This window comes from Penicillium vulpinum, assembly GCF_028829585.1.
Source record: "Penicillium vulpinum strain IBT 29486 chromosome Unknown utg000001l_segment0_segment0, whole genome shotgun sequence".
Lineage (NCBI taxonomy): Eukaryota > Fungi > Ascomycota > Eurotiomycetes > Eurotiales > Aspergillaceae > Penicillium > Penicillium vulpinum.
This window is the reverse complement of record NW_026643241.1, coordinates 6,651,634-6,678,846: the sequence shown is the minus strand read 5'-3', so window position 1 is coordinate 6,678,846 and position 27,213 is coordinate 6,651,634. Positions and strand designations below refer to the sequence as shown.

General features: G+C 47.7%; 11 protein-coding genes across 11 annotated transcripts; 7 read left to right on the top strand and 4 right to left on the bottom strand.

The window, feature by feature from the left end:
- Window positions 1–753: 753 nt before the first annotated feature.
- On the bottom strand, window positions 754–1,344 carry N7479_002391 (uncharacterized protein; the record flags this gene model as incomplete). Its single annotated transcript, XM_057250088.1, has 1 exon — window positions 754–1,344. The coding sequence occupies one exon, from the start codon at window positions 1,342–1,344 to the stop codon at window positions 754–756; it is 591 nt and encodes a 196-aa protein (XP_057114520.1).
- Window positions 1,345–1,835: 491 nt separating this feature from the next.
- N7479_002390 (uncharacterized protein) lies at window positions 1,836–2,483 on the top strand (the record flags this gene model as incomplete). Its single annotated transcript, XM_057250087.1, has 1 exon — window positions 1,836–2,483. The coding sequence occupies one exon, from the start codon at window positions 1,836–1,838 to the stop codon at window positions 2,481–2,483; it is 648 nt and encodes a 215-aa protein (XP_057114519.1).
- A 1,405-nt stretch (window positions 2,484–3,888) lies between these two features.
- N7479_002389 (uncharacterized protein) lies at window positions 3,889–4,770 on the bottom strand (the record flags this gene model as incomplete). Its single annotated transcript, XM_057250086.1, has 2 exons — window positions 3,889–4,578; window positions 4,636–4,770. The coding sequence occupies 2 exons, from the start codon at window positions 4,768–4,770 to the stop codon at window positions 3,889–3,891; spliced, it is 825 nt and encodes a 274-aa protein (XP_057114518.1).
- A 242-nt stretch (window positions 4,771–5,012) lies between these two features.
- On the bottom strand, window positions 5,013–6,909 carry N7479_002388 (CAZyme family AA1; the record flags this gene model as incomplete). The annotated part of the gene is made up of 2 exons (XM_057250085.1): window positions 5,013–5,818; window positions 5,910–6,909. The coding sequence occupies 2 exons, from the start codon at window positions 6,907–6,909 to the stop codon at window positions 5,013–5,015; spliced, it is 1,806 nt and encodes a 601-aa protein (XP_057114517.1).
- Window positions 6,910–8,259: 1,350 nt separating this feature from the next.
- N7479_002387 (uncharacterized protein) lies at window positions 8,260–8,976 on the top strand (the record flags this gene model as incomplete). Its single annotated transcript, XM_057250084.1, has 2 exons — window positions 8,260–8,410; window positions 8,612–8,976. The coding sequence occupies 2 exons, from the start codon at window positions 8,260–8,262 to the stop codon at window positions 8,974–8,976; spliced, it is 516 nt and encodes a 171-aa protein (XP_057114516.1).
- A 964-nt stretch (window positions 8,977–9,940) lies between these two features.
- Window positions 9,941–14,196, bottom strand: jhd1 ([Histone H3]-lysine-36 demethylase; the record flags this gene model as incomplete). The annotated part of the gene is made up of 2 exons (XM_057250083.1): window positions 9,941–10,819; window positions 10,879–14,196. The coding sequence occupies 2 exons, from the start codon at window positions 14,194–14,196 to the stop codon at window positions 9,941–9,943; spliced, it is 4,197 nt and encodes a 1,398-aa protein (XP_057114515.1).
- A 971-nt stretch (window positions 14,197–15,167) lies between these two features.
- On the top strand, window positions 15,168–15,897 carry N7479_002385 (putative pre-mRNA branch site protein p14; the record flags this gene model as incomplete). Its single annotated transcript, XM_057250082.1, has 5 exons — window positions 15,168–15,199; window positions 15,343–15,366; window positions 15,477–15,533; window positions 15,591–15,718; window positions 15,797–15,897. 5 exons carry the CDS (start codon window positions 15,168–15,170, stop codon window positions 15,895–15,897), a joined length of 342 nt encoding a protein of 113 aa, XP_057114514.1.
- Window positions 15,898–16,929: 1,032 nt separating this feature from the next.
- On the top strand, window positions 16,930–18,078 carry N7479_002384 (STIMATE family protein; the record flags this gene model as incomplete). Its single annotated transcript, XM_057250081.1, has 2 exons — window positions 16,930–17,358; window positions 17,425–18,078. The coding sequence occupies 2 exons, from the start codon at window positions 16,930–16,932 to the stop codon at window positions 18,076–18,078; spliced, it is 1,083 nt and encodes a 360-aa protein (XP_057114513.1).
- Window positions 18,079–18,494: 416 nt separating this feature from the next.
- On the top strand, window positions 18,495–18,844 carry N7479_002383 (uncharacterized protein; the record flags this gene model as incomplete). Its single annotated transcript, XM_057250080.1, has 2 exons — window positions 18,495–18,775; window positions 18,823–18,844. 2 exons carry the CDS (start codon window positions 18,495–18,497, stop codon window positions 18,842–18,844), a joined length of 303 nt encoding a protein of 100 aa, XP_057114512.1.
- Window positions 18,845–21,789: 2,945 nt separating this feature from the next.
- On the top strand, window positions 21,790–22,710 carry N7479_002382 (Serine/threonine-protein kinase HT1; the record flags this gene model as incomplete). Its single annotated transcript, XM_057250079.1, has 1 exon — window positions 21,790–22,710. The coding sequence occupies one exon, from the start codon at window positions 21,790–21,792 to the stop codon at window positions 22,708–22,710; it is 921 nt and encodes a 306-aa protein (XP_057114511.1).
- A 2,110-nt stretch (window positions 22,711–24,820) lies between these two features.
- Window positions 24,821–26,797, top strand: N7479_002381 (WD40 repeat domain-containing protein; the record flags this gene model as incomplete). The annotated part of the gene is made up of 3 exons (XM_057250078.1): window positions 24,821–25,175; window positions 25,223–26,575; window positions 26,646–26,797. The coding sequence occupies 3 exons, from the start codon at window positions 24,821–24,823 to the stop codon at window positions 26,795–26,797; spliced, it is 1,860 nt and encodes a 619-aa protein (XP_057114510.1).
- Between the last annotated feature and the right edge of the window lie 416 nt (window positions 26,798–27,213).

Below are 27,213 nucleotides of genomic sequence, written 5' to 3'. Positions count from 1 at the left end.
CGCGAGGTATCACCAATCCCATCGTCTGAGACACACCAATTGAAAGCAACATCAGTGTGGTAAAGACCTTCATATTGGCAGTATGAGCGAGCTGAGAATATGTCTGTAATGGGCAATATCCTTTGTATGGTAGCAATGGCGATAGTGCGTGATTAGGTAGGAAACGAAGAGTTTATATCGCCAACAATGTATAGTATCTCTGTTTTCATATACCGATACGTAAAATTCGAATAAGTATACGGGACGGTACAGTTTTACAATGCATTGCATTTTGAACCCTAATGCAGCACTTGCATTAAAGAAGCTAGTAACTAGTAGGACATAGCGCGGAGCGTCCTCAATGACGCCTAGGAGCTTCAAGTCTCTCTATTTCCTGCACATTCACAGAGACGATGTAACCTGAGCAGGGACACCGATAAGCTAAGTTTAGCAAACAATACGGAAGAAATTTGGTCCACGTATAAGATGTTTGAAGCTGAGCATTCTTCCAAGATGCAATCTATGATGAACAGTATTCTTGAATCCGCCCAAGCCTCTCGACCCCTCTTATTGATTACTGCATGTCAATGTAATTTAAGATTGTCTGTACATTGTCGGTGTCGCTCTTTGACTGGTCTATTCAATAACCGTTAAGCACAGAGCTTTGCCTATGTTGGGCATGTACCCATCAATTCGCACTATCAACCACCCATTCACCCCTCCCACCTCCCCTGCAAGACTTGGTCTGGCAAAAAAATCATCCGGCTCTAAAATTCACAGTGGCTTAGACCTGCAATACGGAATGCCGGAGGTCGCGATTGTGGTGGAATTTATCCCCCTTGGCCATTGCATAATTAATCTTGTGCAGTGCAATGTATGTTCGTAGCTGTACACATCAACATCCAAGTATCGATGTTCAATGACAGCGGAATGTAATCGTCGCCACAAGTAGAGACAATGCATTATGTGATAATCATTGTCCGGATACACAGCCTCAAACTCGCCGGCGAGTGCAACGTCCCGGGAGACTTCCTTGGTGTGTTCCCGATCAGCGTACCACTTGAAATCGACCTCCTGGAGCATTTCATGCAAGACATCCTGGTTGAAACACTTTGGAGAGTACCATCGCGAGGCCATAACGTCAAATTGGCAACCCAGACGCTTGGCCTCAGTCCAGTGCGTACCGCATTTGGCTTCCCCTGTTTCGGGGTTGAAGACAAACTCGCTATTCACGTTCACCTCTGGTGGACTTAAACTTGCTTTGGCGACCGTGTTGGCTACCAGCTGGACTGTAGGATTGAAGATATTGGCAAGGCCAACCCCAACGGCCATTCCAACGAAGAGAGATACCAAACAGGTAAACATGTTGGAACGGGGTTTCCAACAAAATTTCATGTTTTCAGTCTCTGGCTCATTCTCAGAGTCCAATGAGGAGTATTTTGTGGAAGCCATAAGACCTTGGAGATAAAAGCTGAGTCGTAAAGCCACAATATTGCCGCAGAGATATCTCGAGAACTGCGTAGAATATATTTCAAGTGGGTGCACTTGCGTTTTCAGCTAGATTTGGATTTGGAATTATGCTTGAAGGTCTCTTTGTCCTTTTTGTTGACTTTAGATAAGAGAAGTACCCTGCAGGTCCTCGGACACATCTACATCAATTGTAATTTACAGTAATCACGGAACCCCGGGGTTGTGACGCTGAATGAATATATATATTTTCTTAAATACCGTCCTTCCACTGGCCGTCCCCATATTTCCGAATAATCACGGTGTATTTGGAAGAAACAACCGGATCCTGGGACAAATTCTCTGAGGAACATTTGGAATAAATCCAGTCTTTGCTTTCTATATCCTCCATGCACTTAGTTGCGGGAGGCGATGGGCAGGCCTCCGGCCTTGAGCAGCAATCAAAATCCATCCAGCCGAGGCGTATGCTACTAGCCACCTCTCTCCCTTTTATGAAGTCTTGCCTTCTCTACTCACTGGCCGTCTGGGGCGCCTTCACAATCATTGCCAAGCCGTTACGTGCAATTGAACTTCCTTTCAAAGGCCAAATATCCTCCAGCATTGATCTAAGGGGATGCGACTGTGGAGAGTCCTTTGCAGAGGCAATATCCCGCGGTTGCCAATTCGACGGGCTCGCAATGGCCTGGCTTCCGGAGCATTGTCGCGATGATGAATTAGTGGAAGAATTCAACACAATGGGAGATGGTCCTAACGGCACGTGGATCTACTATGCCGATCGAGAAAATACCATCCAGATTGACCCCGAGGAAGTGGCAGCCTTGGGGGATCGCCCTAAGGCTTTGGTCCATATGAGTGTCCAGTGGCACACCATCCATTGCATATTTTATTGGCGAAAGCAGTTCCGGACACGATCCAATGGCAAGATCGTGGAGCCCAGGTCTGATTCAGAGCATCACATCAAGCACTGTGGAGAAATCTTCTTGTCGCCAGGGTCGGGGACAAAATCGGGGGTGGCTTTGAACACGAACATGGAATAGTTGCGGTATCGGATTTCATTGTACTTTCTTGCCTGTGCATGTTGCATGATACATGTGTTATACAAAAAGGGGCTGTAATGGGAAAGCCGGGGTTGAGAGTCTGTGACCGGCGGAGTTCCGAATGCAGACTATACAAGCATGTCCAAGCTAAGTCAAGCACTAGGCCAAGCACTAGCTTAATTAATAGGTCTGAGCACTGGGTCTGAGCTTTGCCGTTAAAAATGGGGAAATATCCCGTGGCTCAGACCTTCTAGTCATGCTTTATGAGCGTCTTGTTATTAAATTATGCACATTTGTCCTTTCAGTGCCAGCTGCCCAAATCCATGAGATATATTTCGAGGTGTTGCTGCTATCATTGCATTCAAGACATGCATTTGAGATCAATAGCCTGAATTTTCATTTCTAAATAGTACTACTACCATCGTTATACAATAAGTCTAGAGCCATGTGGTCGTATCACTGGGAAAATGGTCTACCGGAGTGTCAAGGTGGAGACGAATATTCTAACAGTATATTTGGGGTTGGGTGGGTAAGAGAGGGCAGTTCTTCAATCTTTTCTCGCAGAAGGAAGAAATCAGGTGTCAAGCTTCTCACCTCAACGTGGGAATGGAACCAGTCTATACAAGATATCCTTATCTTAGGCAGCTTTGGAAAACAGAAGGAAGTCAAGAAAGTGGGCGATGGGCTTAACTCCGATAATTGTGAGATCAAAGAGTCACTTACTCTAAACAAGTTAACTTTCTAAAGGTTCTAGTGATCTCAGTCAGCCACATTTAGCGCTGCCTTTCCTATCCCTGCTCGACCAAGTCACCTTGGCAAAGCGCATGTGAAGCATTTGAAATTGTGTCCGTTTTCATCCATCTTCGGACAGTCTAAGAAGGCGCTGTAGTTGATGATCCTCTCGATAGCGCTCTAAGGCGTCCGCTTTCGAGGTCTCACAGTTTGAATCCCCTTCAATGCCCAACATTTTGAGCAGGCCGAAAAAGAGCCCAATGAATTCGTCCCAATCGTCAAGGTCATATCCACAGCAAAATTGGATTCGATGAAGAAGTCGCCCATTTCTAACTATCTCCCCAAGATCTGTATGTCCTTTCTTTTCTAAGCACTCAGCAAAATGAACTTCATCTTCTCCGATATAATCAGCCCCCTCGTAAAGATCGGCAAACGGAAGAAGTACAATTGGCGAATTGAACGCCGCTGATTTCGAATCTGTCTGCGCCCATTCCCAGTCAATAATGCCTGTTATGTTGAAGTCATTGTCAACAAGTATCTGATCCCCCTTTTCGTCCGCATGTTTCAAGTAGAACATCCCATCATCGAGGTGATTTTTTGAGAAGATTTTAGGCACGGTTTCTAGGAGGAAACGGTGTATCAGGAAAGCATCGACGGGGCGGTTAACGTTGGATTATTGTCGTATTATCAAATCCAATATCAATTGAATGTGTGCGTTGAAATATTCTTCTGAAGATGTATAAGGCCCAGGAATTCTCATATGTAGGTCTTTAAAGTCGGCTAAGGACTCTCGTGCAATGGGTCCAACATGAGAAGAGTTCTGCTGATTGAAGGAACCCATCATTGAGAAGGGGAAACCTTTCAATTCAATATAGATATCTGCAAGTTGACTAATAACCTTTTGCCTCTGCTTTGGGGTAGTAAGAGACCACCGCAAGGATTTCCCAGGCAACTTCTCCATAAGGATATAACCAACACCGACAGGGTTTGATTCGTCCGGATTGAAGTCAAAAACCGTAGGAATAGGAACCTTTGTCTTGCTTAAGAACTGCAAGGTTGAGACTTCACTGCCTATGATATAATTCCGCAGTTCCGGGGGTGGGGAAGTAGCGTTGAATCTTCGGATGCGCGCGAGCCAGCTGATTCCATCTTCGAATAAAATCTCGATATGATAATTCATGCCTCCCATGACTGAGCTGCGTAAGGCTCTATCATATTGTAGACCCTGGGCCACGGAGCACGCGAGACCATTGCGGAGACTGCTAGCGCGCTGAGTGAGCGCTAATATGTCGATTTTTTCAATAAGACTTGTGATTTCATTCTTTTCAGCCTCTTGAGCAGCAGGGCCGTAACGATCCTCATCCTGTTCAGACCGAAGAAATCAATAGCTGCTTGAATCCGTAGAATTTCATTGACAAACCTCCCATTTTGGGCATGTATGATACTCTGGCCCCAGATGTTTCACGCAAAAATGATGATCACAAAGGACACAGTCCCCATATATGCGAACAGAAGACTTGTTGCAACCGTCACAATCGCAATCCCAGATTGCCATTGTTGTAAATTGAATGACAGTATCTTGAAACAGCAAAACAGAGGAGCAATGAACCACGCTGAATATGTAAACTTACACAGACCCCTAGGCGCCCCCATAAAGCGGAGGCACTCAATCGGGAAAATCGCGACCGAGGCCTAAAATACACTACTGCTACATACATACGAAGCAACCAATCGAATGAAATGATATATACTCATCAAATTCATCTAAAACCTCACATCCATATCTCCATACTCCCCTTAAACTCCTGAATCCTCCTGCTCAATATCAAAAGCCGCATCATAAGCATTCCAAGAAGCACAATTCTCCTCAAGTGCTTTGTGATCAATCAACGGCTCAATCTCACTTTCCCTCTCCAAAAACTGCAATGCAAACCCTTCATCCGTATGCCACCCGATATGACAATGCATAAGCCATGCCCCAGGATTATCTGTCTCAAATGCCATAAGCAAATACCCATTCCCAGGCAACATCGCCGTATCCCTCCGCGGCGGATTATTAGTTGCAACACTCCCATCCCATGGATTCGGCCCCTGCGCCAGAACAAAGAAATCATGTCCGTGCAAATGAATGGGATGCGTCACCGGGAAACTCGTGTTGATCATGAGGTAGACCCATTCATGCGCCCGCGGCAGCTCAATCACTCCACTCGACGTCGTGAAGTTGGGCGTGTTTTTGTTGTTGAAGAGCTGTAATAACGTAGGGTCTTCCCACAAGACTTGCATCGTCGTGCTGTTGAGGTACCAGCGGAAGAGGTTCGCGCTGTTGCGCCCGAGTGTCACGTCCGTTAGGTTGTTCCAGTCTGCAGCTGAGACGGTCTTGGGGACTTGGGGCACTAGACTGGAGGCGGGCTCGTCATCGCAATCGTCTGGGAAGTTGTACGCTTTTGTTGTGGGTGTGCGGGGGCGTTTGCCGTAGTAGAGGATTCCTTTTATGTCGTTTGGGTTTGCATTTTCCGAGCATGCTTCTTGGGGAATTGCACGGATCCAGAATGAGTCAGAAATTCGACGTTTGTTTGCTGTTACGATTACGTCGTAGCGTTGGCCTGTGGGAGGTTTGTTAGTTGTTGGCTTTTTTTTCGGTTCGGAGGAACTAGGGCTGGGGGATTTGATGTCAAAAAGTAAACAGCAACATACCCATTCCGATGCTGATATAATCCGTTGTAAACGGCTTGATTGGCACAAAGTCCGCCGAAATGACTGTAAGTGTATGATTATCAATCATGAACTTCCAATGCGTATCAACTGCCGAATTGACAATCCTCAGCCGGTACGAAGACCCATCGTTAACCTTCATCTCGAACCGGCGGCCCGTAGAATTGGTACCATTGCCAAAGGTATTAGTCCCGTTAATTAAACCTGTATCCATAGTCGGCGGACCAATCGTCTGAGCCTCTAAGTACAGCTCATCAACAGTGGGGTGCGACCAGTCCGTCAGGAACAGACTGCCCTTATCGACATCGTAGTTCGCCGTGGCAGGGCCATTAATCACAATCCCACCAAACACACCCTCCCACGCTTGCAGTCCAATGTGGGAATGGTACCATGACGAACCGTACTGCACGGCCCGCCATTTGTACGTTATGGTTGAGCCCGGCGCGGTGGGACATTGAGTGATGGAGACCACCCCGTCGTTGCCGTTTGTGAAGTTCTGTCTGATCCCGTGCCAGTGAATGCTCGTTCCGTTCTTGGACTTGTGAAGGCTATTCTTGACGTGGATCACAACCCAGTCGCCCCAGTCTGCGAAGATCGTTGGGCCGGGGATTGTGCCATTCACGGTCATTACGGGACGTCTGAACCCATCTGGTGCGGCCACTAACTCTTCGAGATTGAGCCAGTACTCCCGTGTTACGCCTGTGTTTGGTACTACCTGAGTGTAGTCGGTGTTGACGTCGTATTGGCACCATTTAGATCGTGTTCCGGGCGTGTTGCCCGCACAGGGTGTTCCTGTTGGCTTGCTGATCTTGGTAGTTGTCTTGGTAGTGGGCTTGCCCTTGGTTATGGTTGTCTTGATCGTAGTCGTTGGGGGTCTGTATTGTTGGGGCTCGATTTTCACTGAAGTGACTGGATCCCCTGGAATGGCCGTGACAGAAGCACTCAGGCTAAATGCCAAGAGTAGAAGAGCTTGGAGCCTCATAGCTGCCAATTATACCCGTGCAGGGCACTTGTATAGTGCTCGATTTTCTTTGGGTCACGAATATAGCTCTATATAGCTCTTGAGAGCAACCAAAAAGCTTCGAGTAGAAAACGAATATAACTTGCTTGTTATACACAACCAAGAGAACCGTCCACTATTTAAATCACTTTCTTAGATATAACAGTTGGACAGCACGACACGAGGGGGAGATTTGACCAGGACCAAAAACGCCATGTTTCTTTTCACGAGGTGTCCTGCATTCGTACCTCACGAGCATACTCAACTAGGATATGCCCAGCAGCCCTACCGGCGATGCCGTCGGAAACAGGATATTGTGCTACGCATGACGACCTGGTAGACGAATAGACATGTCTAAGAGTTATCGTTATCCTCCAGCTCGGGTGTTGAGGCTATGTATTCAGTGTATATCCGACTAGTAAGATGAAGGCGCCTCGTATCCCCGCCAGGGGTCGTCCACTTTCCGAGCCGTCAGAAGATAGTCTGCTCGGGAAAATTTGCAGCGGTTGGATAATTGTTACATTTTCTATCAAACACGTGTGTACTGGTCGTTTAGCCTGCAGATATTGGCTGCTTTTATCTCGTAATAGTACTATCGACAAGATAGAGATCATGGATATTCCATCGAACTAGAGCTGTGTGTTTCTCAGATTACCAAAATGAAAACTCAAAAGAGCCAATGACGGCCATTGACTATTGGGTACATTATTCCCTGGTTTTATTGTAGTCAGATTGGCTTGCAGGTCTCACATTAGGGTTATGCTCCCCGACACGCGGTCTTTGTTTTATGTCGGTGCAACCAGTTTCAGCCTACATAATATGCAAAAATATGATAATCCCACGTGTGCTCAGACATTAATATCGTATACTGCATGTTTCCTTTGTTTCTTTTTTTTTTTTGAGATATCAGCTGGTTTGTCCAGGATTGTCGATTTTGGCGAGCCTTGACGCAACACAAGGATGGTGAGTGGACCATTGACCTGACATTGGGGTTGTAATAGCTGTGATCTGGATTCTAATATTGAACACAGCCAGGTGATGACAATTTCTTTTTTTGACTGGGATCTTGGTCTCATCGTCAGCTTGTACCAGTCCAAATCACAAAATGCGGCTTGGACCACAATATTGGGAAATGAAGCAAAAGAATCAGCAATTGAAACCAAAAAAAATGTCATTGGCTAGGTCCTAGGCCACAGCCTATTTCTATTTTCATAGTTATCTCGTCAACTATGCCCTCGTGACTCTTTCTTGTTCTATAAGTTTTGCTTCATCCTGATACACTACCGTATACACCCTTTTCCCTTTCCAACATATTGTCCGACTCGTTGCAAGATGCGATCTCTTTACATTCTTCCCCTTCTAGCCTTTGGGCTAGTATGCTCTGCTAAGCCAGTTGAAAAGCGACAGTCGACCAATACCGATTCTTTCAAGCTGTATGCGTATGGCCCAGGCATTAGCGGACTGCCCGTTGTCTACTTGAACGGTAGCTTAACCCTCCCAAACCCCAAAAACAGCAGTATTAACTGATTTATATCACTTTGTCAATAGGTATTGCCAACGTCGCAGATGAATCCAAAGTAAGCGCAACCACAATGGCCGGACTGACCCCAGTCAACTGTAAGAAACCCGAGATCTCTACTTGATGCGAAAATCACATAAATCTACAGAGCTAACCATGCAACAGTCACCGCCTCCATTGATGGGTCCAACACCTGGATAGCATATCCCAGTTCGACCGAGGGAGTTTCCACCCTCTCGACCAATACCAATGTGCTGTGTCTGAATCAAGGCAATACAGCCTCCAATCCAGTAGGATTTGCCGGAACATCCGCAAGGGAACAGTCGAACAACCTCAGCAATGTATGGTCCCTGTATGGGAATTACGTCCTAGTCACTGTGAGCGGGGCCAACTTTTACGCAAGACAAACTGGTACGGACGGCTTGTACTCTCTACTTTGGAGTAGCTCAGCTGAGGCAATGACGGATACTATACCGCTAGTGCTGCGGACTGCTGAGCCTGCGACGGTATCTGTACTGACCACGAGCTGAGCTGGGGCTGAAGAGATAGATGCCCTGAATTTTAGTGGCATGCAGGGTCTCTATACATAACAGGGAGCGGTATGGTCGGTGGCGTTGTAGATCGATCTTGGTTCTGTAGGTCTGTGTTGGCCGATTCACTTTTGCCTGGAAATGTACCCTAGCTCGGCTCTATCTACCCGGAGAATTAGTCGAATACGATATCATGCTCATGCAACTCGTGATGTGATATCACGTATCATCTCTTTATCTTGTCTTGGCAGCATTGTGGGGGAAGCGCTTAGATACTACACTATGTGTGGTACATAGGCTGCATTCGCTAGTTCCAGTACATGAGTCTCGTATTTGTTTAATTCTCCGATAAGTACCAGCCACTAGATCATCGGGCAGCAAGTGGCATGAGAGCCCAATAGCAAACATATCAAAAGAACATAGATTCAAAGAAATTGCTAAATAACCCTATAGCTGATATATGCATTAGGGTAAAAAAACGCAGATTGTCTCAGACAAAAGAAAAAAGAAAAGAAGTACATATACGAGACTGCAAGAAAGCGCCTCGTTACTGTGCGCAGCCGAAGGGCGAGAGAAAGCCCAACAAACGATTAGCGAGCAAAGTGTTGGTTGTGAAGAGACCTCGGCATAAAACAAAGAATCCACAGGGAATAAAATATAATAAAGAAACTAAACCAGAGGGGGAAAAAGGCGAAATCGGACCTAGAAAAGCGAGGCAAGGCAGATTGACAAAGAAAAGAATATGATGCAAACGACAATTGATATCAAAAGCCAAAACTCCCCAGTTCTCCCAGACCCAGAAAACGCCAGAAATAACATAAAAACATAGTTCTCAAAAGGGAAAAAAGAAACACCGATCTCCCATCCCAAGCCCTTGGTAAATTGATATCCCGAATAAAAAATAACATAAAAACAGAACCCATTCTACATCTTTCATCTGTACCAGATCAAGCCTTCTGCGAAACTAAACTCTTGTCGATCGTTTCCGCAGACCAAATTCTTGTTCCTGAAGCTCTCGTATCAAACGAAGACTTTCCTCGTCTGCATCTTCATCTCCAGTGATGTGTTGAGTATGCTTGTGCTGACGAGGAGATAGTGATGTTGGGGCATGGCGATGGAAGTGCTTTTCATACATCGGAGAGCTCTTCTTCGCGTGTGAAGACGAGGGACGTGATGAAGGCTTTCTTGTGGATGCCGGAACAGGAGTGGTCTTGCGTGCCCCGATTGTGGAAGATGTAGCTCGTGGCGCTGGCTTCGGAGCCCGGGCCGTAGGTACATCGGGTGCAAACCGATCGACGTGTCGTGGTTGGCGAGACGAATGTCGAGAGTTGGAGTTAGGTGTGTGCAGAGCAGTTGTCACGTCCCCTTCCACGGATTGTACGGCATCTCCCTCTTGGACCCCATCCATCTCATCGGCCAGCGATGTGGGAGGTGACACCAAGGAGGTGTTTGGCTTGGACGAAGACACAGATATGGTATTTAAATCCTTTGCATCCACAGACTTAGCCTGAAAGGCAGGCGGTGATGCGTACGGAGCTTGATCTTGAGGTGCGTCATCTGCCTCAGGCACATGCTTACTTGAGTCAATCTGATTGAAAGCCTCGTGATCATAAGCATCCATCAGGTCTGCTTGCACCATCAATTCATCGCCATCATGATCAAAGAATACTGTAGGCTGTGTCATGGGCGATGTGCTCTCCTGCTTCGCCTTTTTAGCTGTTGCGGACATGTCGTCCTCTTCAGCGGGGCGTGCTCGTTTGGTGGAAGCATTCGCACGAGGCTTAGAGCGCTCCTGAGCCTTAATCGGATCTATCCGACCGTATTCATCGTGGATGCAACGGCGCTAGTCTTAGGTCAGTAACAGGAAAAGGAGCAAAAGAAGCATTTTTGGGGATCACAAACCTTGCTCTTCCGACAATCATCGCACGCCTTGCTGCGCCCCTTTTTCCCTCCATTGGTTCCATCAGGGCTCACATCAATGAGACGGTTGGCGGCTATTGTGGAGTTGCCCATGACCGCGGATTGGAATCTTGCCGAGCTCTCAAATTGTTCTAGGTCGACCAAATGCCCACTGTTTTGGAACCCGGTTTGTGATGCAATTGCTGCCAAAGAATTCAAAGCAGACACAGCATCTTGGGCCAAGGAGGACGGCGTGCTCACCCCAGAGCCGGGTGTGAAGGCATTGACTGCAACTTGCCCGTTGAGCACCAGATCACCGGGTTCATCTTTGTGCCGGCATCGAATGCGTCGCTTGCGACAGGCATCACATGCAACTCGTTTGGGACCAAGACCTGAGGCTCGTTGCACAGCCCGTGGCTTTGGTGTAGCAGTATTATCTTTGATGCTTATTTCTGGAGCAATATTGAATGGCGCCGGTGTTGCACTTCCATCAGATTGCGCATAAGCAAGGCTGCTGGCTGGGGGATTTGGGGTCGCAGGAGCCTCCTCTGAAGGCCACTGGACCGCTTGTCTTTCGGCGTAGGTGCGTTGGTAATCGACGTTGCGTTCGGATCGGCGGCTTGGTCGTCCTGCGGGCTTCTTGTCTGTAATAGAAACTTTGGGATTGCTTTCGATGACACCAGGTCGAGTCCAGAGGGGTGCCTTCTCATTACCACGCTTCCAGGCGACCCAAATTCCGAATTTTCTGATCATGTCCACGGGATCTCCTGTGCCTTTTGGGATGGAGCGTCTGACCGCGTTTCGAACATCCATGGAGACGACTCCATCAACGGTATAGCCACCCGCAATGAGTGCGGTTCGTAGCAAATACTTAGTTAACTCAAGTAGGCCCTCCAACTCCGCCTGCGAATAAAAGCGGGCATTGTGATGCGGAGAACCTCGAGGTTCTTGGTTGGCACGTTCTCCAAACTCATAATAAATTGGATATCGACGGTGGAACCGATAGTTCTCATCCTGCATAAATGCTTCCATCACATTTTGCGGGACGGGGTCATCCTCCAGATACTTTTGAGCTGTATACCACTGGATCTTTTGGAAGTAAGGGTATCTGAACTTCTTGGGGACTTTGGTCTCCTTTTCGATGTTGAGGATCTTGATTTGCATCCCATAGTTCAGCTTGGTCAAGAAGTTGCCACCAATCACCAAACTGTTTTCCGGGGTCCAAACTGCATGAATCCAGCCGGATGGAATCAGCATGGTGTCTCCCTCGGATAGATCCACACGGTAGCACTCCTTGGTCTGGTTTCCAAGGAAAATCGAGTCCTGGGCGGGAGAGTTGCACCACTCCTCATACTTCTTGAGGTGTTTGTCTTTTGGAGGAATGAAGAAGAAGGTCTTCTTGCCCTTCAGGATATGGTAGTAAACTGAAGATCCTCCAAAGTCGATATGAAAGTCGGTATAGCAGTCGGCAACAGACATCAGACAGTAGAACTGAACTTTGGGATATTCGCCAATTGCCTTCAGTTCCTCTGGCCACACAGCATCTTGCAGATCCAAGTCACGCACAACCTTCGGTCGCCGAATGAGTCTGCCGAGTTTGCTCTGCGATACCTCCAAGCTGATGACATTTCTGACAGGTTTGTCCTGCTCATTGCTTTCATAGTAATCGGCCCATTTCTGCATGTTCCATCTCTTGTCCTCTCCTTGCTGGGACTTGACATCGATCACTTCAACCCTTTCTTCGAGTCCGTAAAGCTCTGCCACAGCACGGACAGTGAGACCCCGCGGGATGACCATACCCAAGAGGTCTTGGCCACAATCAACCGTTTCTTCCATGTGGGTCTCTTGTTCTGGGAAGTTGTCGAGAAGATCATCGAACATCTCTTGAGATGAAGCCTCTTGTACTAAAGACTCGAAGTCAGGATGCTCCGAGTAAACAAGCTCGCGGGAGTTCCAGCAGGCAGGTATAACAATAGGCTCTGTCCACCCGTTTCCTCGCTCGAAGTATTCCGCTGTGACAAGCTCAGGCCTCATTCGGGGGAAATTCTCAGGCTGAAATCGGATCTTCCCTTGACGGATGGGCTCGAGATAGTGGTGTTCCAACGAGTCCGTGGCAGCTTTGACGAGGCCTTGATTCAGACCTGCGTAGTCAATGGCTGTACGGGCGCGCGAGGACTTGCGCACAAAAGTTGTTTGGCCATAAACTGAACGACATGGTCGACAGATGAACTTGTCGACTGTGCGAACCTCTCGATCATTCTTGAAGCCGGCACAAACTATGTGAAACCACCGTTTGCATCCATCGCAACTGATCCACGTGTCTTCGTCTTGATCCTCAGTCTCAACTGGGATGCGCACTAAATGACATGCCCCACAGCTTGCTTGATTTGTATCACTCTCTTCGTCTTCCATCTTTGGTGGAATAGGCAGGGACTTTTGTGGGAATTGAGGTTCCCGTGCATCAACCGGGGGATGGATCCCATAAGCAGCATCGTCAGGCATATCAGCGGGTGGATGACAGGTCTTGCCTTCGTGTTCGTCCTCCCAAACAATTGGTGGGACGGCGCCAGAGCTAGTAGTTGGGCGAATTCCACGGATCGCAGGACGGGATATGAAGGCTGACCCGTCAGAGCGAGAGCGCATGCGGGCATGAGGTATTTCATCCGAACTGTGGCTCATCTTAACAGCGCCCTGGTCCAGATGTCCGCCGGCAGAAAACCCAACTCGAGCTTGACGAATTGCGTCGCCTGCGTAGTGATGGTAGGTCTCGTCGATGCTGACTCGTTTAGGGCGAAAATTAGTAGGCCGCGCGAGATTGAGTAAAAGCTCTGCATCGGTTATGCTTTCGAGCCCAGCTGGGTGTGGGTTTTCTGTCAGCATTCCTGACCGCGGGTGGTAAGGTGACAGATTTCTCGCCGACCGTGCCCGTTTTGCTGGTCGTTCAGACTCTGCGGAGCCGGGTGGAAATAAGGGAATCATCGACCGAAGGTTGGGGGAAGGCGGATTGGGAGGGAGCGGTGCGAAGGTAGGACTCGTTGCAAGGGCGATCGTCGCAAGTGTGTCGATAGTTGAGCTTGAGCGGCCATGGCCCGATCGCTGGTGTGAACCACTTTCAGCGGCAACATGTCGATTGTGATTCGAAGGACGCTGGTCGCGATCAAGACTGGCAGCCCGGAGAGGGCCGTGGCTGGCCCAAGAGGAGGGGAAATCGGTGGTTGTGGATGGAGTTATAGGCTCGACGGCGCGGAGAGGAGGGGATGGAGTACGGTACTGTGGCGGGCGGCCGCCGATGGGATTCGCAAATGATGCCGCACTCATCATTTTCGCAACCCGGTGAAAGTATAGCTTGAAGAAAAATTGAAGATGGAGGGTCGGAGGTGCGAAAAGATGCGCTTGCGGTAGGTGGGTGCAAAGCGGGGATACTGGACCACACGGGCTAGCGAGAGGCCGGCGCAGGCGAAGGGAATGTCATTCCTGGCAGGAGAGCATGCGCAAGACGGACCGCAAGTATATGATTGATATTTGATGAAAGATTGAGGGCGAAGCAGGTGGTCGACGGTAGTCGCGGAGCGTTGAGGGGGTTCGAATCGAGCGGCGGGAGGACAAAGGCGCCGAGAGTCGCGCCGCAACCTGCGGGCAGGTAGGGAAGGGAATCGAATGAGGTCCAGTAGCCAGGAATCGTTTCCTGCCAACTGGATGATAAATGAGAAGTATACGAATGGATGAAGCGCCGAAAGCGAAAGAAGAGCGGATGAGCGCGAGGTGTTGAGGCGAAGGAGGAAGCGGGAGTCGAGAGCAACTCTGAAGGTATGTATACGGTACAGCTGCGGGCTCCTACGTTACGTTGTGTCCTATTATCACTTTTACTAGAAAATGTTTAAATTGTATACTTAAGATATAGAGATCCAACAGAACGTTCACTGCGACATGCGATTGTGTTTACTTGGTTGTTTCCCCCCGAGCTCGATTCTCTGTAGTCCAAATGAAGTTGGCGACGCCGAGAGCGTCCGTCTTGGTGGTACAGTCCGATACCATCACGATACCATCACGTGCCAAGTTTGGCAGATCAGTACACACATACAAATCACATGACCTGGTCACATACGGTTTAAGAACCAACTGCCACTAAACCGGGATAAGTAAGCGCACCGCCAAGACAAACCTCGTGGTTGTTCTTGTGCCTTGCTCTGATCTTCTGCCTCTTCGCTATTCCAACTCGCAACTGATACCTTGCGTATCTTTCTTGTCAACACTTTCATTCAACATCCTCTAGGACTCTCTCGCCTCTGAGAATGAGCCGAAAGCTCGCCCCCGAAGCCAATCGGTATGTGAGAATACTTTTTCCATGCCCCTCCCCCGATTCTCGGCAGAAGTGCCATTTCACCATCAACTGCTTGATTGTTAGGTCTAGCAGATCTTTGAAACCTAGAAGTGACTAGTGCTAACCTCTTTTTTCTTCTTTTAAAGGATTCTCTTCGTCAAGAACCTTAAGTATGTACCTGGTCATTTCGCCGCTTTGCTCCGGCTCTCTTCTCCGGCAGATCAGCCCTGCAACTCACCATCTACTATTGCGATCGGATCGCTGATATCTTTCTCAACAGCTATAACGTAACAGCGGAGCAACTCTTCGATCTGTTTGGCAAATTTGGCCCCATTCGGTAATAGTCACCCATGGTCTCGTACTAGAACCGGAACTAATACTATTTGATTTGCAGTCAAATCCGCCAGGGTATCGCCAATACTTCCAAAGGAACCGCATTTGTTGTCTACGAAGACGTTCACGACGCCAAACAGGCATGCGATAAACTCAATGGTTTCAACTTCCAGAACAGATACTTGGTCGGTATGTATTGCATATGAATCAAATGAGCATCGGTGATTACCTGAGATGATCAGAGCTGACTAAATTTGGGTGTGATAGTCCTGTATCATCAGCCAGACAAGATGGTCCGTACGAAAGAGGACATTACGGAAAGGCAGGAGAATTTAGAACGGCTCAAACAGCAACACGGGATAGAATGATGTGACGATTTTTTTTTCTCTTCCCTCTGCTAGCATTTAGCTGTGCATGGTATTGCAACGGCTCTACTATTCAATCGCGGCTTGGTTGAGGGGTTTTCGGCGTTTTTATTCCCTGGGGTTTTTTCATATTTCAGAGGGTTTGATGGTGGGCGAAGCTGGTTCTGGTCGTCATATAATGACCCAGAAATGATCATGCGAACAACACGCCCGGCGAGATCTGATTTCTTCTTATGCTTATTCTATTTAACCATTACTACTATTACTCTCTTCGTCAATTCGACCCTCCAATTCGCTTCAACATTCTCTTTGCTATGGCTAGATGCTAAGCGCAAAGGTTCTTGTGGCTGCCACACCATCGGAAGCGACAAATGAGTCGAGTCTTGAGGTGTTTCAGAGCTTCGTATCATCTAGAATTTATAATGTCAAGCTAAAATTGTGGTCTCTCTATTTACGTCAGGCTGGCGCATCACCGATCAGTACCCACTCTTATGCAGCTGGAAAATTCCAAGCTCAGCATCCCGACTTGTACAATGTATGTATACTAAAATATATCAAGATCAAGATCAAAGTAGACAGCGAAACAACAATATCATGCCAAGACTCAAGACCACAGACCCTTAAAATAGACCCATAGATGTCCACGGGTACTGCCATCAAAGGAAAATGGTATCAGCCTTGTCGATCCCGCTGCGGGGAGACCCTGACACCGCCCAGGGCGTAGTCAAGTGCACACTCACTTCGCACTTTGGCCTTATTCTCTTATCCTTCAGGTCCATAACTTATTTTCTCTACAGAAAGAACTAGTTTTTACCACTTTAGGCTTGTTCCTACTCATATATTCACCCCGATTCATTGCCACTCATTTCAATGTCACGCGTATGACGTTCGGTTGTCTCCGCCTTTGATAAACCTTGCAACCTTGGAGCGAGGTTACTACCAAGGCGCTTACCGTTACTACAATCTAATTTCCAGCATATGTCGCGTTCCACCTGAGCTTTCTCACTATCTTTTCTGGTTTTGCCAGATTAAGGAATGATGGCCACGACCAGCTCGTTGGCTTCAATAGCAACGTCCGCGCTTATCGCTGCTACCAGCACCCCAGCCCTTCCAACACCCTCGGGTGCCCACACAATATACTATCATGCAACAAATTCTTCAAGCCCAGGGCAGGATCCAAATGGCGAAGGGGGAGAATGCAAGTTGCTTGGTCCATTCTCTGTGTTTGTGCAGATTGCTCTTGGCGGTCTCGCATTATTATCTCTAGTCTTCAAGAGATGGAGAGAACGACCACAGCGCCCGGTAAAGGTCTGGGCCTTTGATGTCTCAAAACAAGTCTTCGGATCGGTGATGCTTCACATGCTAAATGTGGTCATGTCGATGTTTTCTGCGGGCCAGCTGGAGATTCGAAACTCATACAAGCCGAACCCATGCTCATTTTACTTACTGAACCTGGGAATCGACGTGCGTTTCTACTACTGATCCTGCTTTGATCTCTTTTGAGAACCTGATGGCTAACTGATGGAACAGACTACCCTCGGTATCCCCATTCTGATCCTACTACTCCGTGTTCTCAACCACTTGGCATCCTACACACCTCTTGCGAACCCCCCAGAGTCGATAGAGTCGGGAAATTATGGCCAGCCCCCACGCGTAACATGGTGGCTAAAACAGGCCATCGTTTATTTCATGGGACTGCTCGGCATGAAGATATGTGTCTTCTTCCTCATCGAGCTCCTGCCTTTCATTGTCAAGGTCGGCGACTGGGCTCTAAGGTGGACAGAAGGCAACACTGCTGTCCAGATCTTCTTCGTCATGCTTCTTTTCCCAGTCATCATGAACGCCATACAGTATTATATCATCGACATATTTATCAAGAAACCAGTCTCGCAGTACGTGGTGGATGACACGATGGGAGATGCTACCACAGATGATGATGCTGGCCGTCGGGAGGCTCTTCTTGCCGGCCTGGACGAGTCATATTCAAGTGATTCTGATGATGAAGAACCTGGGAAATCTCCGGGGACCCCCTCGCAGCCGAAAGCTACTGCAGATGCTCTCGCTCTCCAGGAATCTGAGCATTTTCTTCCCGAGGATCACAACCCTGTTCCTCCATATGAACCTCCGAGCTCGAGTAGCAGTGATCACAAACCTGACAAAAAAGTTGATACAACACATCACTAAATGTTGGTTTGTTTTCGGGCTGTGGGAATTTCATATTTGCTTTGATTTTGATGTGGTGTTATTAGTGATCTTTAACGTGTATACGATTTTTACCGCTCTTGCATATTGGTATGATTGCTATCATTTTTTCCACGTAGTACTACATCCGTGCACACATCCAGGTTGTGCATTTGGATAATTGTTAGTGGTATCACCCGTAATCGGATCATCTATCGGACTGTTGGCTCTTCCTCTAACTCCGATTCATTCAGGAACTTCGGACTTAGGCAAACTCTGTCCGATCTTTGGATGCTAGTTCAGTTGAAAGATTGTGAATATAAGGGTGAATACAGCCCGACTATCCTAACGTATGATACTATTAACCAATTCTCGGTACGATTCGAACCCAGCAACTGTATATCGCCATAGATACTAGGATGCTCTTCACTCCCAGCAACGATATACCCCAGCTCAGCGGGAAGGTGATCCTTGTCACTGGAGGAAATTCCGGTCTCGGTAAAGCCGCGGTGGTAGAATTCTGTCGCCACCAGCCGGCTCAGGTCTGGCTCGCGGCTCGCAACCTGGATAAGGCCCAAGCTGCTGCCGACGAAATCAAGCAGCAGCTTCCTCATGCACCTATTAAGGTGCTACATGTTGACCTGTCCTCCTTTGATTCCGTAAAGAACGCCGCGAAAGCATTCATGTCCAGCTCCGACCGGTTAGATATCTTAATGCTGAACGCGGGTGTTATGGCCACGCCTCCAGGCCAGAGCGAGGATGGCTATGAACTCCAATTTGGCACAAATCATATGAGCCACGCACTCCTGACAAAGCTTCTCCTACCAGTGTTTAAGCAGACAGGAGAAGTGAGAGAGAGATACAGTATCTACAATGAAGATATAGGTGTAACTGGAAGACTCTTGAGTTGCGTAAAGAAGAGAAGAAACTATAAGACCTCCTCCTCCTACTCTAGTTATAAAAAAGGAACGCTAGTTAGTATTTATTATTATTTAAATTAGGATATATTAGTATAGTAGGAATAAAGCGATTATTAAGAATATACTCCGTTTTTTAGAAAATCTATAATATCTATCTTTCCGCCTAACAGATCTTTAATAGCTTATAGATTTTAGATACTTTGCTATAATGCGTGACTTCATTGTAGGTTCCACTTTAGGAAAATAAAACGTTGAGGACGATTCAGGCTGGCCAGAGCTATTCACATCTGAGATGTATGTATTGTATATGTGTAGGTAAGAAGAGATTATGCATACCAAGTTGCCCCATTTCGTACTTTTCCTCCTCTCCCCTAATATCAAGCATCTCTTCTATAACCCTTTGTTCTTGTACCGAATTCCGTAGGCTTGGAATATGGTTTGTTAGACGGCCCAAATATATGGATTTGACTCCACGAAAGAAGCGAATCAGATCGGGAATTATCTCTGGTTCATCAATATCAGACTATACATGAAGTGTACATACGGGCCTTTCCTACCTGATGTGGGTCTGACAGAAGGCGGCTTTTTCGATATCAACCAAAGCTCTTGTTGCGTAGTCGAATGAAGCGATCGAAATCCAGATTCGTAGTAAGCATCTAGGGCGGATGTATTGCTTAAGGAAATACCCTTGGGAGCAATCGCAAGATATTTCTCGATGGCGAGAATGATCTCAATGATCCTATACCAAAGGATGCCCTGGGGAATCTTCAACTTTAAGTCTTCAAGCTCCGTTGATCGAGTAGATTTCTGATCTCCACTATTTGATGCCACGGCAATTGAGAAAGATGTGAAGCAATACAGAGCCACCTCAGCTGGGAATGAGATGCCGATTTACTCATCACCATCCTTTACCACATATCGATTTGAACACATCTGACATCTGTAAATTTCTGTCAAGCCTGGAATGTCAGTCTGTGGTAATGGAGGTAGTTACATGAGGTAAAACAAGCAACCAGTCCATATATGATCCTTTGTGAATGTAAGTGTATATAGCGGGTCTTCAATACGGTTGATCTAAGCTTTGTCAAAGGCGAAGTATGACTAGAACATTAAGCCACTATTTTTTATACCATAGCCCTGTATTGGGCACACCATCGAGTATCAATCGTGATCACGATACTCTTCAATCGTATGTTTGCTGCGGAAAAAATGTCGGTTCATTCTTCGTTTCCATTCTTTGAGCTTTGTCCTTTGTTGCAGCCTGGCGTGAAGCAGCAAAAGTGGCCCACGAACTCTTTCTTGTCTCCACAAGAGAGATAGGTATACCATTTTTTCCAACACATGGCGGTGAATACAGAATAATTCTTGTTGCATTAGCATTTAAGGATTCTATGCTCAAAGCGTAGACGTCAATTTTCGGAATAGTGTTTGGTTTGATTGGACACTGATTATTATTGCCTGGTCGAGCTCAATTAGAATGCTATCGGTTGGGTCAGTTGGGTTATTATCACCTTCGTGGAATTTTGAACAGTATTGACGGTTTTCGTAATTGATCATACATCTAATTGGTAAAGACACGTCCTCGAACGCTTCCCCAAACATGAACCAAAAGACCCCTCTCCAAAGGCTTACCAAGTCTGGAACTATTCAATGTTCCTTTATAGGGGTAGTACGAGACTGCGAGACGTCCCCAGTCCCTGCTATGATGTCACACGGGGCTAGGCTTTGAACTATTCCATTTCGGCCCACGTTTGTGAAGCACCAAACAAAATCGACCGAAATGTAATAGTGCGAGGTCCGTGGAGGCGGCAGAAAGCGATTACTGTCATAGAATGAAACCGCCCAACTGGTAGGTTGCATTCTCTATCCTACAGGACTCGGTAAGAAAGTGAGTGTGTAGGATCCCAGGGCTTGCCCGCTTATGACGAGGAGGGGAAACCTGGCCTTTGTACTATTCCCAGTCGGATCTGTCTGGCCGAAACGAAATTGTGCGAGGGCCCCAGTTCTCATCTCGAGAAATTCTGTGGAAGCCCCGGGCTTTAAAGGCTTTAAAGTTTCCCTAGTTGGTCAAGTCTGTTAAGAACTAGATAGATTCGCCCGGAATAGAAAACAGTAAAAAGCTCAGTAAGCCTATATACCCCGCTTTACAGACCTATAGGCCTACATAGCTCTTTACGGAGGCTTGCATATTACCTGAATGAATTCAAACAAACACACTGCAAATACTCAGAGAGTATCAACTTTTTGTATTTAAACGCCGCCATCGTCGCCCTTCTCATCAAATAAAGGATTGAACCAAAGACAAAACACCAAAAGTTGCCACCTATCGTCTCGCTAAATGTATGGCTATTGAGCTCCCAAGTCCCCACCTTTTTCGGATTTCAACTAATAGACTCAAAGCAAGATGTGTTGGGAACGTTGGAAGACTCCTACTACCTTCGTCGATTGCAAGGGAAAGGCCGAAGGCAACTGCATCAATTTTGACCCCGATCATGATCACATCCAGTGGTGTGAACCGGCCGAAGCGCGAGGCAAAGTATGCGACAAATTGACCCCAAAAAGCCAGGGCAGTTCGACTAGACGCAAACAAAACTGTCCCAAACACCGATGATCGTATCAATTTCAAGCACATTGAGCTTGATACTCACAGATATCTGGAAAGGACAACGGGAGAGCTGGAAGATGGAATTTGGTCACGTGACTATGGGAATTACCTAAAAAGGCGATAACCCCTTGTTTCATTCTGTAGTAAATCCGGTTCAAAGCTCGTTCCTTCTATTCTCAACAATAGAATATGGTCTCTCCCTTTATAGATCTCTCCGGAGATTCTATTCCTCTGGAGCAAGTCCTTGGATCTGGATCTTCAGCGGTTGTGGTGTTACGTGACGGCCTGGCCGTCAAGACGCCTCTGAGATATTGTTGGAGCTCGGATGTAGAGGTTGAGATGAACATTGAAGTCATTCAACGTGAACAAGATGTCTATCGTCGTTTCCAATCATCCAATGCCCAATGTGGTGGTATTGTCAATTGCCTTGGTTTCTCAAAAGAAGCTACCCAACTTGCTTATATGGCCAATGGAGATCTTCGCACCTATTTGGAAACCAACCAGCCACCTCAACAACTCCAGCTCTCTTGGTTTCGTGAAATGGCTCGCACGCTGGAGTATATCCACGATCAACGTGTGCTTGTGGCAGACATTGCCAGTCGAAACTTCCTTCTCGATTCAGATATGACAATCAAATTCTGCGATTTTTCAGAAGCATCTCTTCTACCCTTGGATGTCGATATGGATACTATCGATGATAACGGATACACGACTCGAATAGACCTCGGCTTTCTTGGGGCAGTTATCTATGAAGTTGTGACTGGCAAGAAATGCGAAATCGATCTCTTCAAAAACAACCTTCCAACTGATGGTCGAGCGACCTGGCCGCGGAGAGAGTTCCTTCCCAGCACTGAAAATGTTTGGCTTGGCTCAATCATTGAAGACTGCTGGGTCGACGGAGGATTTCGAAACGCTCGTAGCCTGCTACAAGCACTGGATTCAATCGCCTTACATTCGCCAGCCCCCGAGTCTCTAAATGAAAAACCTACGTTAACGAAAGGTTTTTGTTTCATTCAAAAGTTAGTTGATGAGCGGCCAATAGTGACGCTGGCAGTCATCCTCGGCTCCTTGGGCACGCTCGCCCTGTATATTAACAGAAAACAGCTGTGAGCTGGGCTCTATCCCAAATTCATTTCATGGCGATCGATGTACTTGATGTGTGAAATATTATTCGGATCGCTACGATAGCTCCCTCTCTCTCGCTGTGCTCAATGGACGTAATTTCTAGGTCCATCTGATTGCTACAATATATTGTTGATTCTAGATACCACTCTCTAATTTTAGCCGTTGGGCCACAAGGCGAGGCCCCTCCACTTGTGGACCCTATTGCGTTTTCTTTTATCCAGATTTCTTTTAAGCATCAACACCGGTATGTGGAGAGACCATTTCAGTTTATGGCATTGGTCCCTCGCTAGCATACTTGGTTTCGTGTTATGCCACTGAATAAACAAACTAGAATAGTTGTAAAAAACAGTCATTTATCTCAATAACTTAGTATCGTTATAAACGCCAAGACCTATAATTTATACAAAAATAGGTTTAAATAGGTTGTTATTGGGTTATTGGGTTTAACCTATTGGGTTTGTGTCACGGATAAACTATGTGCGCTACTATATATATATTGATCCTGGGCATGTCAGAGCATGAGCAGAGCATGAGCTCTGACATAATGGTCTTTTGGCCGAGCGGGAGAATATGCGCCCAGGCATAACCTTCACAGTTTGGGTTGGGTTGGGTTATAGAAGGCGGAACCCAAAACCCAACCTATTGGGTTTTGGGTCGGGTGCTCCGACCCAAAATGGGTTCTACCGAAGTCTAACAGTGAGTAGCAAGATGTCAAGTTGATATATAGGTAGACGACGTGATTCGACGAGGTCAACAAAGATAAGATCCACCTATAGTACGTAGATAAAATCTCAATAGGGTTCCACACTGCGGTGCGACGCAATGCACCAATAGGATAAAAAGCAGGGTTTCGAGTCTTGCAGTAATATAGAGGACTCAAAAGCACAGAGCTCATACCCTGAGAGAGAGATACAGTATGGTAACCGGAAAACTCCTGAGTTGCGTAAAGAAGGGAAGAAACTACATATCTACAGGACTGGAGACTAGTACCTGGTGTAAACCTGCCGGGACGGCAGGTTTACTTAGGCCGCTACACCTAAGTGATTACATAAGATCATTTAACCGCTAGGCCAAAAGATCATAAGGACAAACAGAACATCTGTTTGTCATTGCAGCGGTATATATATTAGGCCCTAGACTCTGCTTGGGACCACACTGGGACAAACGAGAGGTCACGTGACCTCCAATAAGAAACCCGAGTCGTCTCACTATCGTCTCACGGACACTTCTATGCACCGGCCGAAGGCTTTTACTTCGAACCCTTTAAGGCATCAGGGGACACACTCACTGCATTTGAGCGGTATGGGCAGAGTAAACTAGCTAATATCCTCTGGGCACGACAGCTAGCAGCCTTATATCCCAATTTCACCGTTGCCTCAGTCCATCCAGGGGTGGTGAAGACGAATCTTCTGTCCGACGCAACGAATGCACCATTGATATTTCGTGTTGTGTTTGGAGCGACACACGTCTTAGGACTCAAATCCAGTGTAGAGACTGGCGTGAAGAACCAGCTGTGGGCGGCTGTTTTTCAAGGATGTCAAGAGTGGCGAATACTACCGTTGGTGTTGGTGGCCTCGCAAGTGCGCATGGAGGGGATGGCAAACTCGCAAAGGAGATATGGGAATGGACAGAGAATGAGCTAAATAAGCATGCTGTATAAAAGCCTCTCGTAGGCTGGTCGTCTTCATCTATTGGATTTAATTCTTTAAACCGAGGCAATGTAAGATTGATTGGCATTGGCCTGCCTGCTGCCCGTCAGAACCCAGCATTGCCCATAGTCGTAGCACAATCCCGCGTGACTACTTTGCCCAATAAATAAATCGTGCTTTATGAACAAATATGTTTGCCCAGGTGAGAGCTCATCTAGACAAAGGAGGGCACTAGTCCTGAAAGGGTCGAAGCATGTAACAGGATATGCCGCCTTCTACACCGCTCTGTTCTGCCGATTCTGGAAAAATCAAAGAAGAAAAATATTCTAGCTCCGCCAGAGGAACATTTGCAGCCTACAATTGCATTATTGCATTCAAGTATCAATCCGGTGATCGAATCTGCAAGCAGTTGTGCTCAATTTGCAGATATTCTCACGCCAATCACCATGCCTAAAGTTGGGCTAAAGGAAAAGTCCAAGCGGACGACCACCCGGTCTCCGTTCGAGAACAATACAGCCAATATCCGCCCAGTGGATTCAGATGTCGAGATGGACGACCAAACTAGCTCGGATGAAGATGATGTGCCCGAGAAAGATGAGGCGGAGAAGAAGCTAGAGCGCATGCTTTTTGGCGACGATGAGGGTTTCATGGGCGCATTGAAGGATCAGCAGGCTCGCGAGGCCGGTATGGTTCTCACTCTGCACGATGACGATGAGAGCGATGCTAGCGAAGGCGAGGAAGGCGAGGGCCAGGATTTGGCCGCTCTAGCCGATTCAGACGTATGCAACCCCACCCCCATGTGTTCGCAAATCTCAGGCTTTCGATCTCACACTTCTGCTTTCATCTAGCTTTTTTCCTTGACTCCGGTGCACCCCCCACCACTGATTTCATCCCATCTCCGGAAACCCCGTCAGACGTTGAGGAGGAGGAAGAGGACGAACCCGCATTATGGTACGACAGCGACGACGAGCGCCTCGCCGTGTCGCTAGCAAGCCAAGCTAGATTGCGCAAACTGCGCAACACCGAAGCCGAAGATGTAGTCAGCGGCAAGGAATACGCCCGACGACTGCGCAGACAGTTCACACGCCTGCACCCGACACCAGAGTGGGCCACGCCTGAGGTTAAGCGCCGCAAGACGGACTCCGATTCCGGCAGCGAGGAGGAAATCGACTCGGACGACGAGAACGAGACCCTCTCCATGCAGCCTCTAGCCAAGCTCCTCCAAAACGCCTCCGACCTAACACGCATAGAAGACAACGCGCGCTCCGGCGGAAAGCGCAAGCTGCGCCAGGAAGTCATCGACATCCAGAGACTGAAGGACGTCGGCAAATCCCAACCCTCCTCCGTCGACTCCCTGAACTTCCACCCGCACTACCCGCTCCTGCTCTCCTCCGGACCAGCCTCCACCCTCTTCCTGCACCACATCTCTCCCTCCGCTCCCGCACCAAACCCCCTCCTCACATCTCTGCACATCACGCGCACACCAATTTACACGTCGGCCTTCGCCGCACCCACAGGCAACAAGATCTTCGCCTCAGGCCGCCGGCGCTACTTCCACATCTGGGACTTGGATACCGGCAAAGTGGACAAAGTCAACGGCTCCTCCGACCGCAAGGAAGAGCAAAAGTCCATGGAGCGCTTCAAGCTTTCTCCATGCGGTCGCTTCGTCGGCCTAGTCGGCACAGCCCGCAAGGGTGGCGGTCTTATCAACGTCTTGGATGCCAACACCGCACAGTGGATCGCACAGGTGCGCGTGGACGGCCGCGGTGGTGTCGCAGACTTCGCCTGGTGGTCTGACGGCGAGGGTCTGACAGTTGTGTCGAAGAACGGTGAGGTCTCCGAGTGGGATGGGCGTGCAGGCCGTGTTGTGGCTCGCTGGGTCGATGCCGGTGCTGTTGGCACGACTGTTCTCAGCCTTGGTGGTCGCTCTGGGCGGACTCAGCTTGGTGGTGATCGTTGGGTCGCGATTGGCTCCTCCAGTGGTATTGTTAACATTTATGACCGTCGCGAATGGGCGGCTGCGTATGCGAATGCTTCTGCTGCTGATAAGAGTTCATCGGCTCAGTCTGGTATCCCGCGTAACCCTGACCCTGTGCGTGTGCTCGATCAGCTCACTACCCCCATTAGCCATTTGGTCTTTGCGCCTGATGGGCAGATGATGGCTATGTCGAGTCGGTGGAAGCGTGATGCTTTGCGTCTTGGTATGTTTTTCTAGCTCTGCTCGTGCTTTGTCTTTCGTGGATTCTTTGCTAACTGTGTTTTCTTGTATAGTTCACCTTCCTACCTGCACGGTATACCGTAACTGGCCTACTTCCAACACACCTCTGGGTCGCATTTCCTCGGTGGCTATCTCACCGAACTCGGAGCAGTTGGCTGTTGGTAATGAGCAAGGTCGTATCCGACTCTGGGAGATTCAGGGATAGAGGTCCGAAATACGGAATAAAATATTTATGTTTTCTTGTTCATATATTCACTACCCCGATAGTGGCACATTCTTTTCATTCTGTTGTACAGTCGCTGCCATAAATCAATGTGCTCTCTGGGTATATAGTAAGGGCTAAGCTCTTTGGATATAGCCGCTGCCTTGACCATGATTCAAACCCTAAGGCATCCATTGACTCGTTCTACAGAAGTAGATTGAAAAAAAGCGAAGTTAACCGAATATACACGCAATGATACTTTTGTAATACGCCAATCGCTTTTTTGAGATTGATGGTAGCTTTCTAGCAAATAGAAACAAGCACGCAGAACGCCCAGGATCCGAGAAAAAAAAAAGAGTAGGGTAGGTATCAAAGCCAGTAAACACGCCATAGCACATGCAAGTCGTGTTAAATAAAAT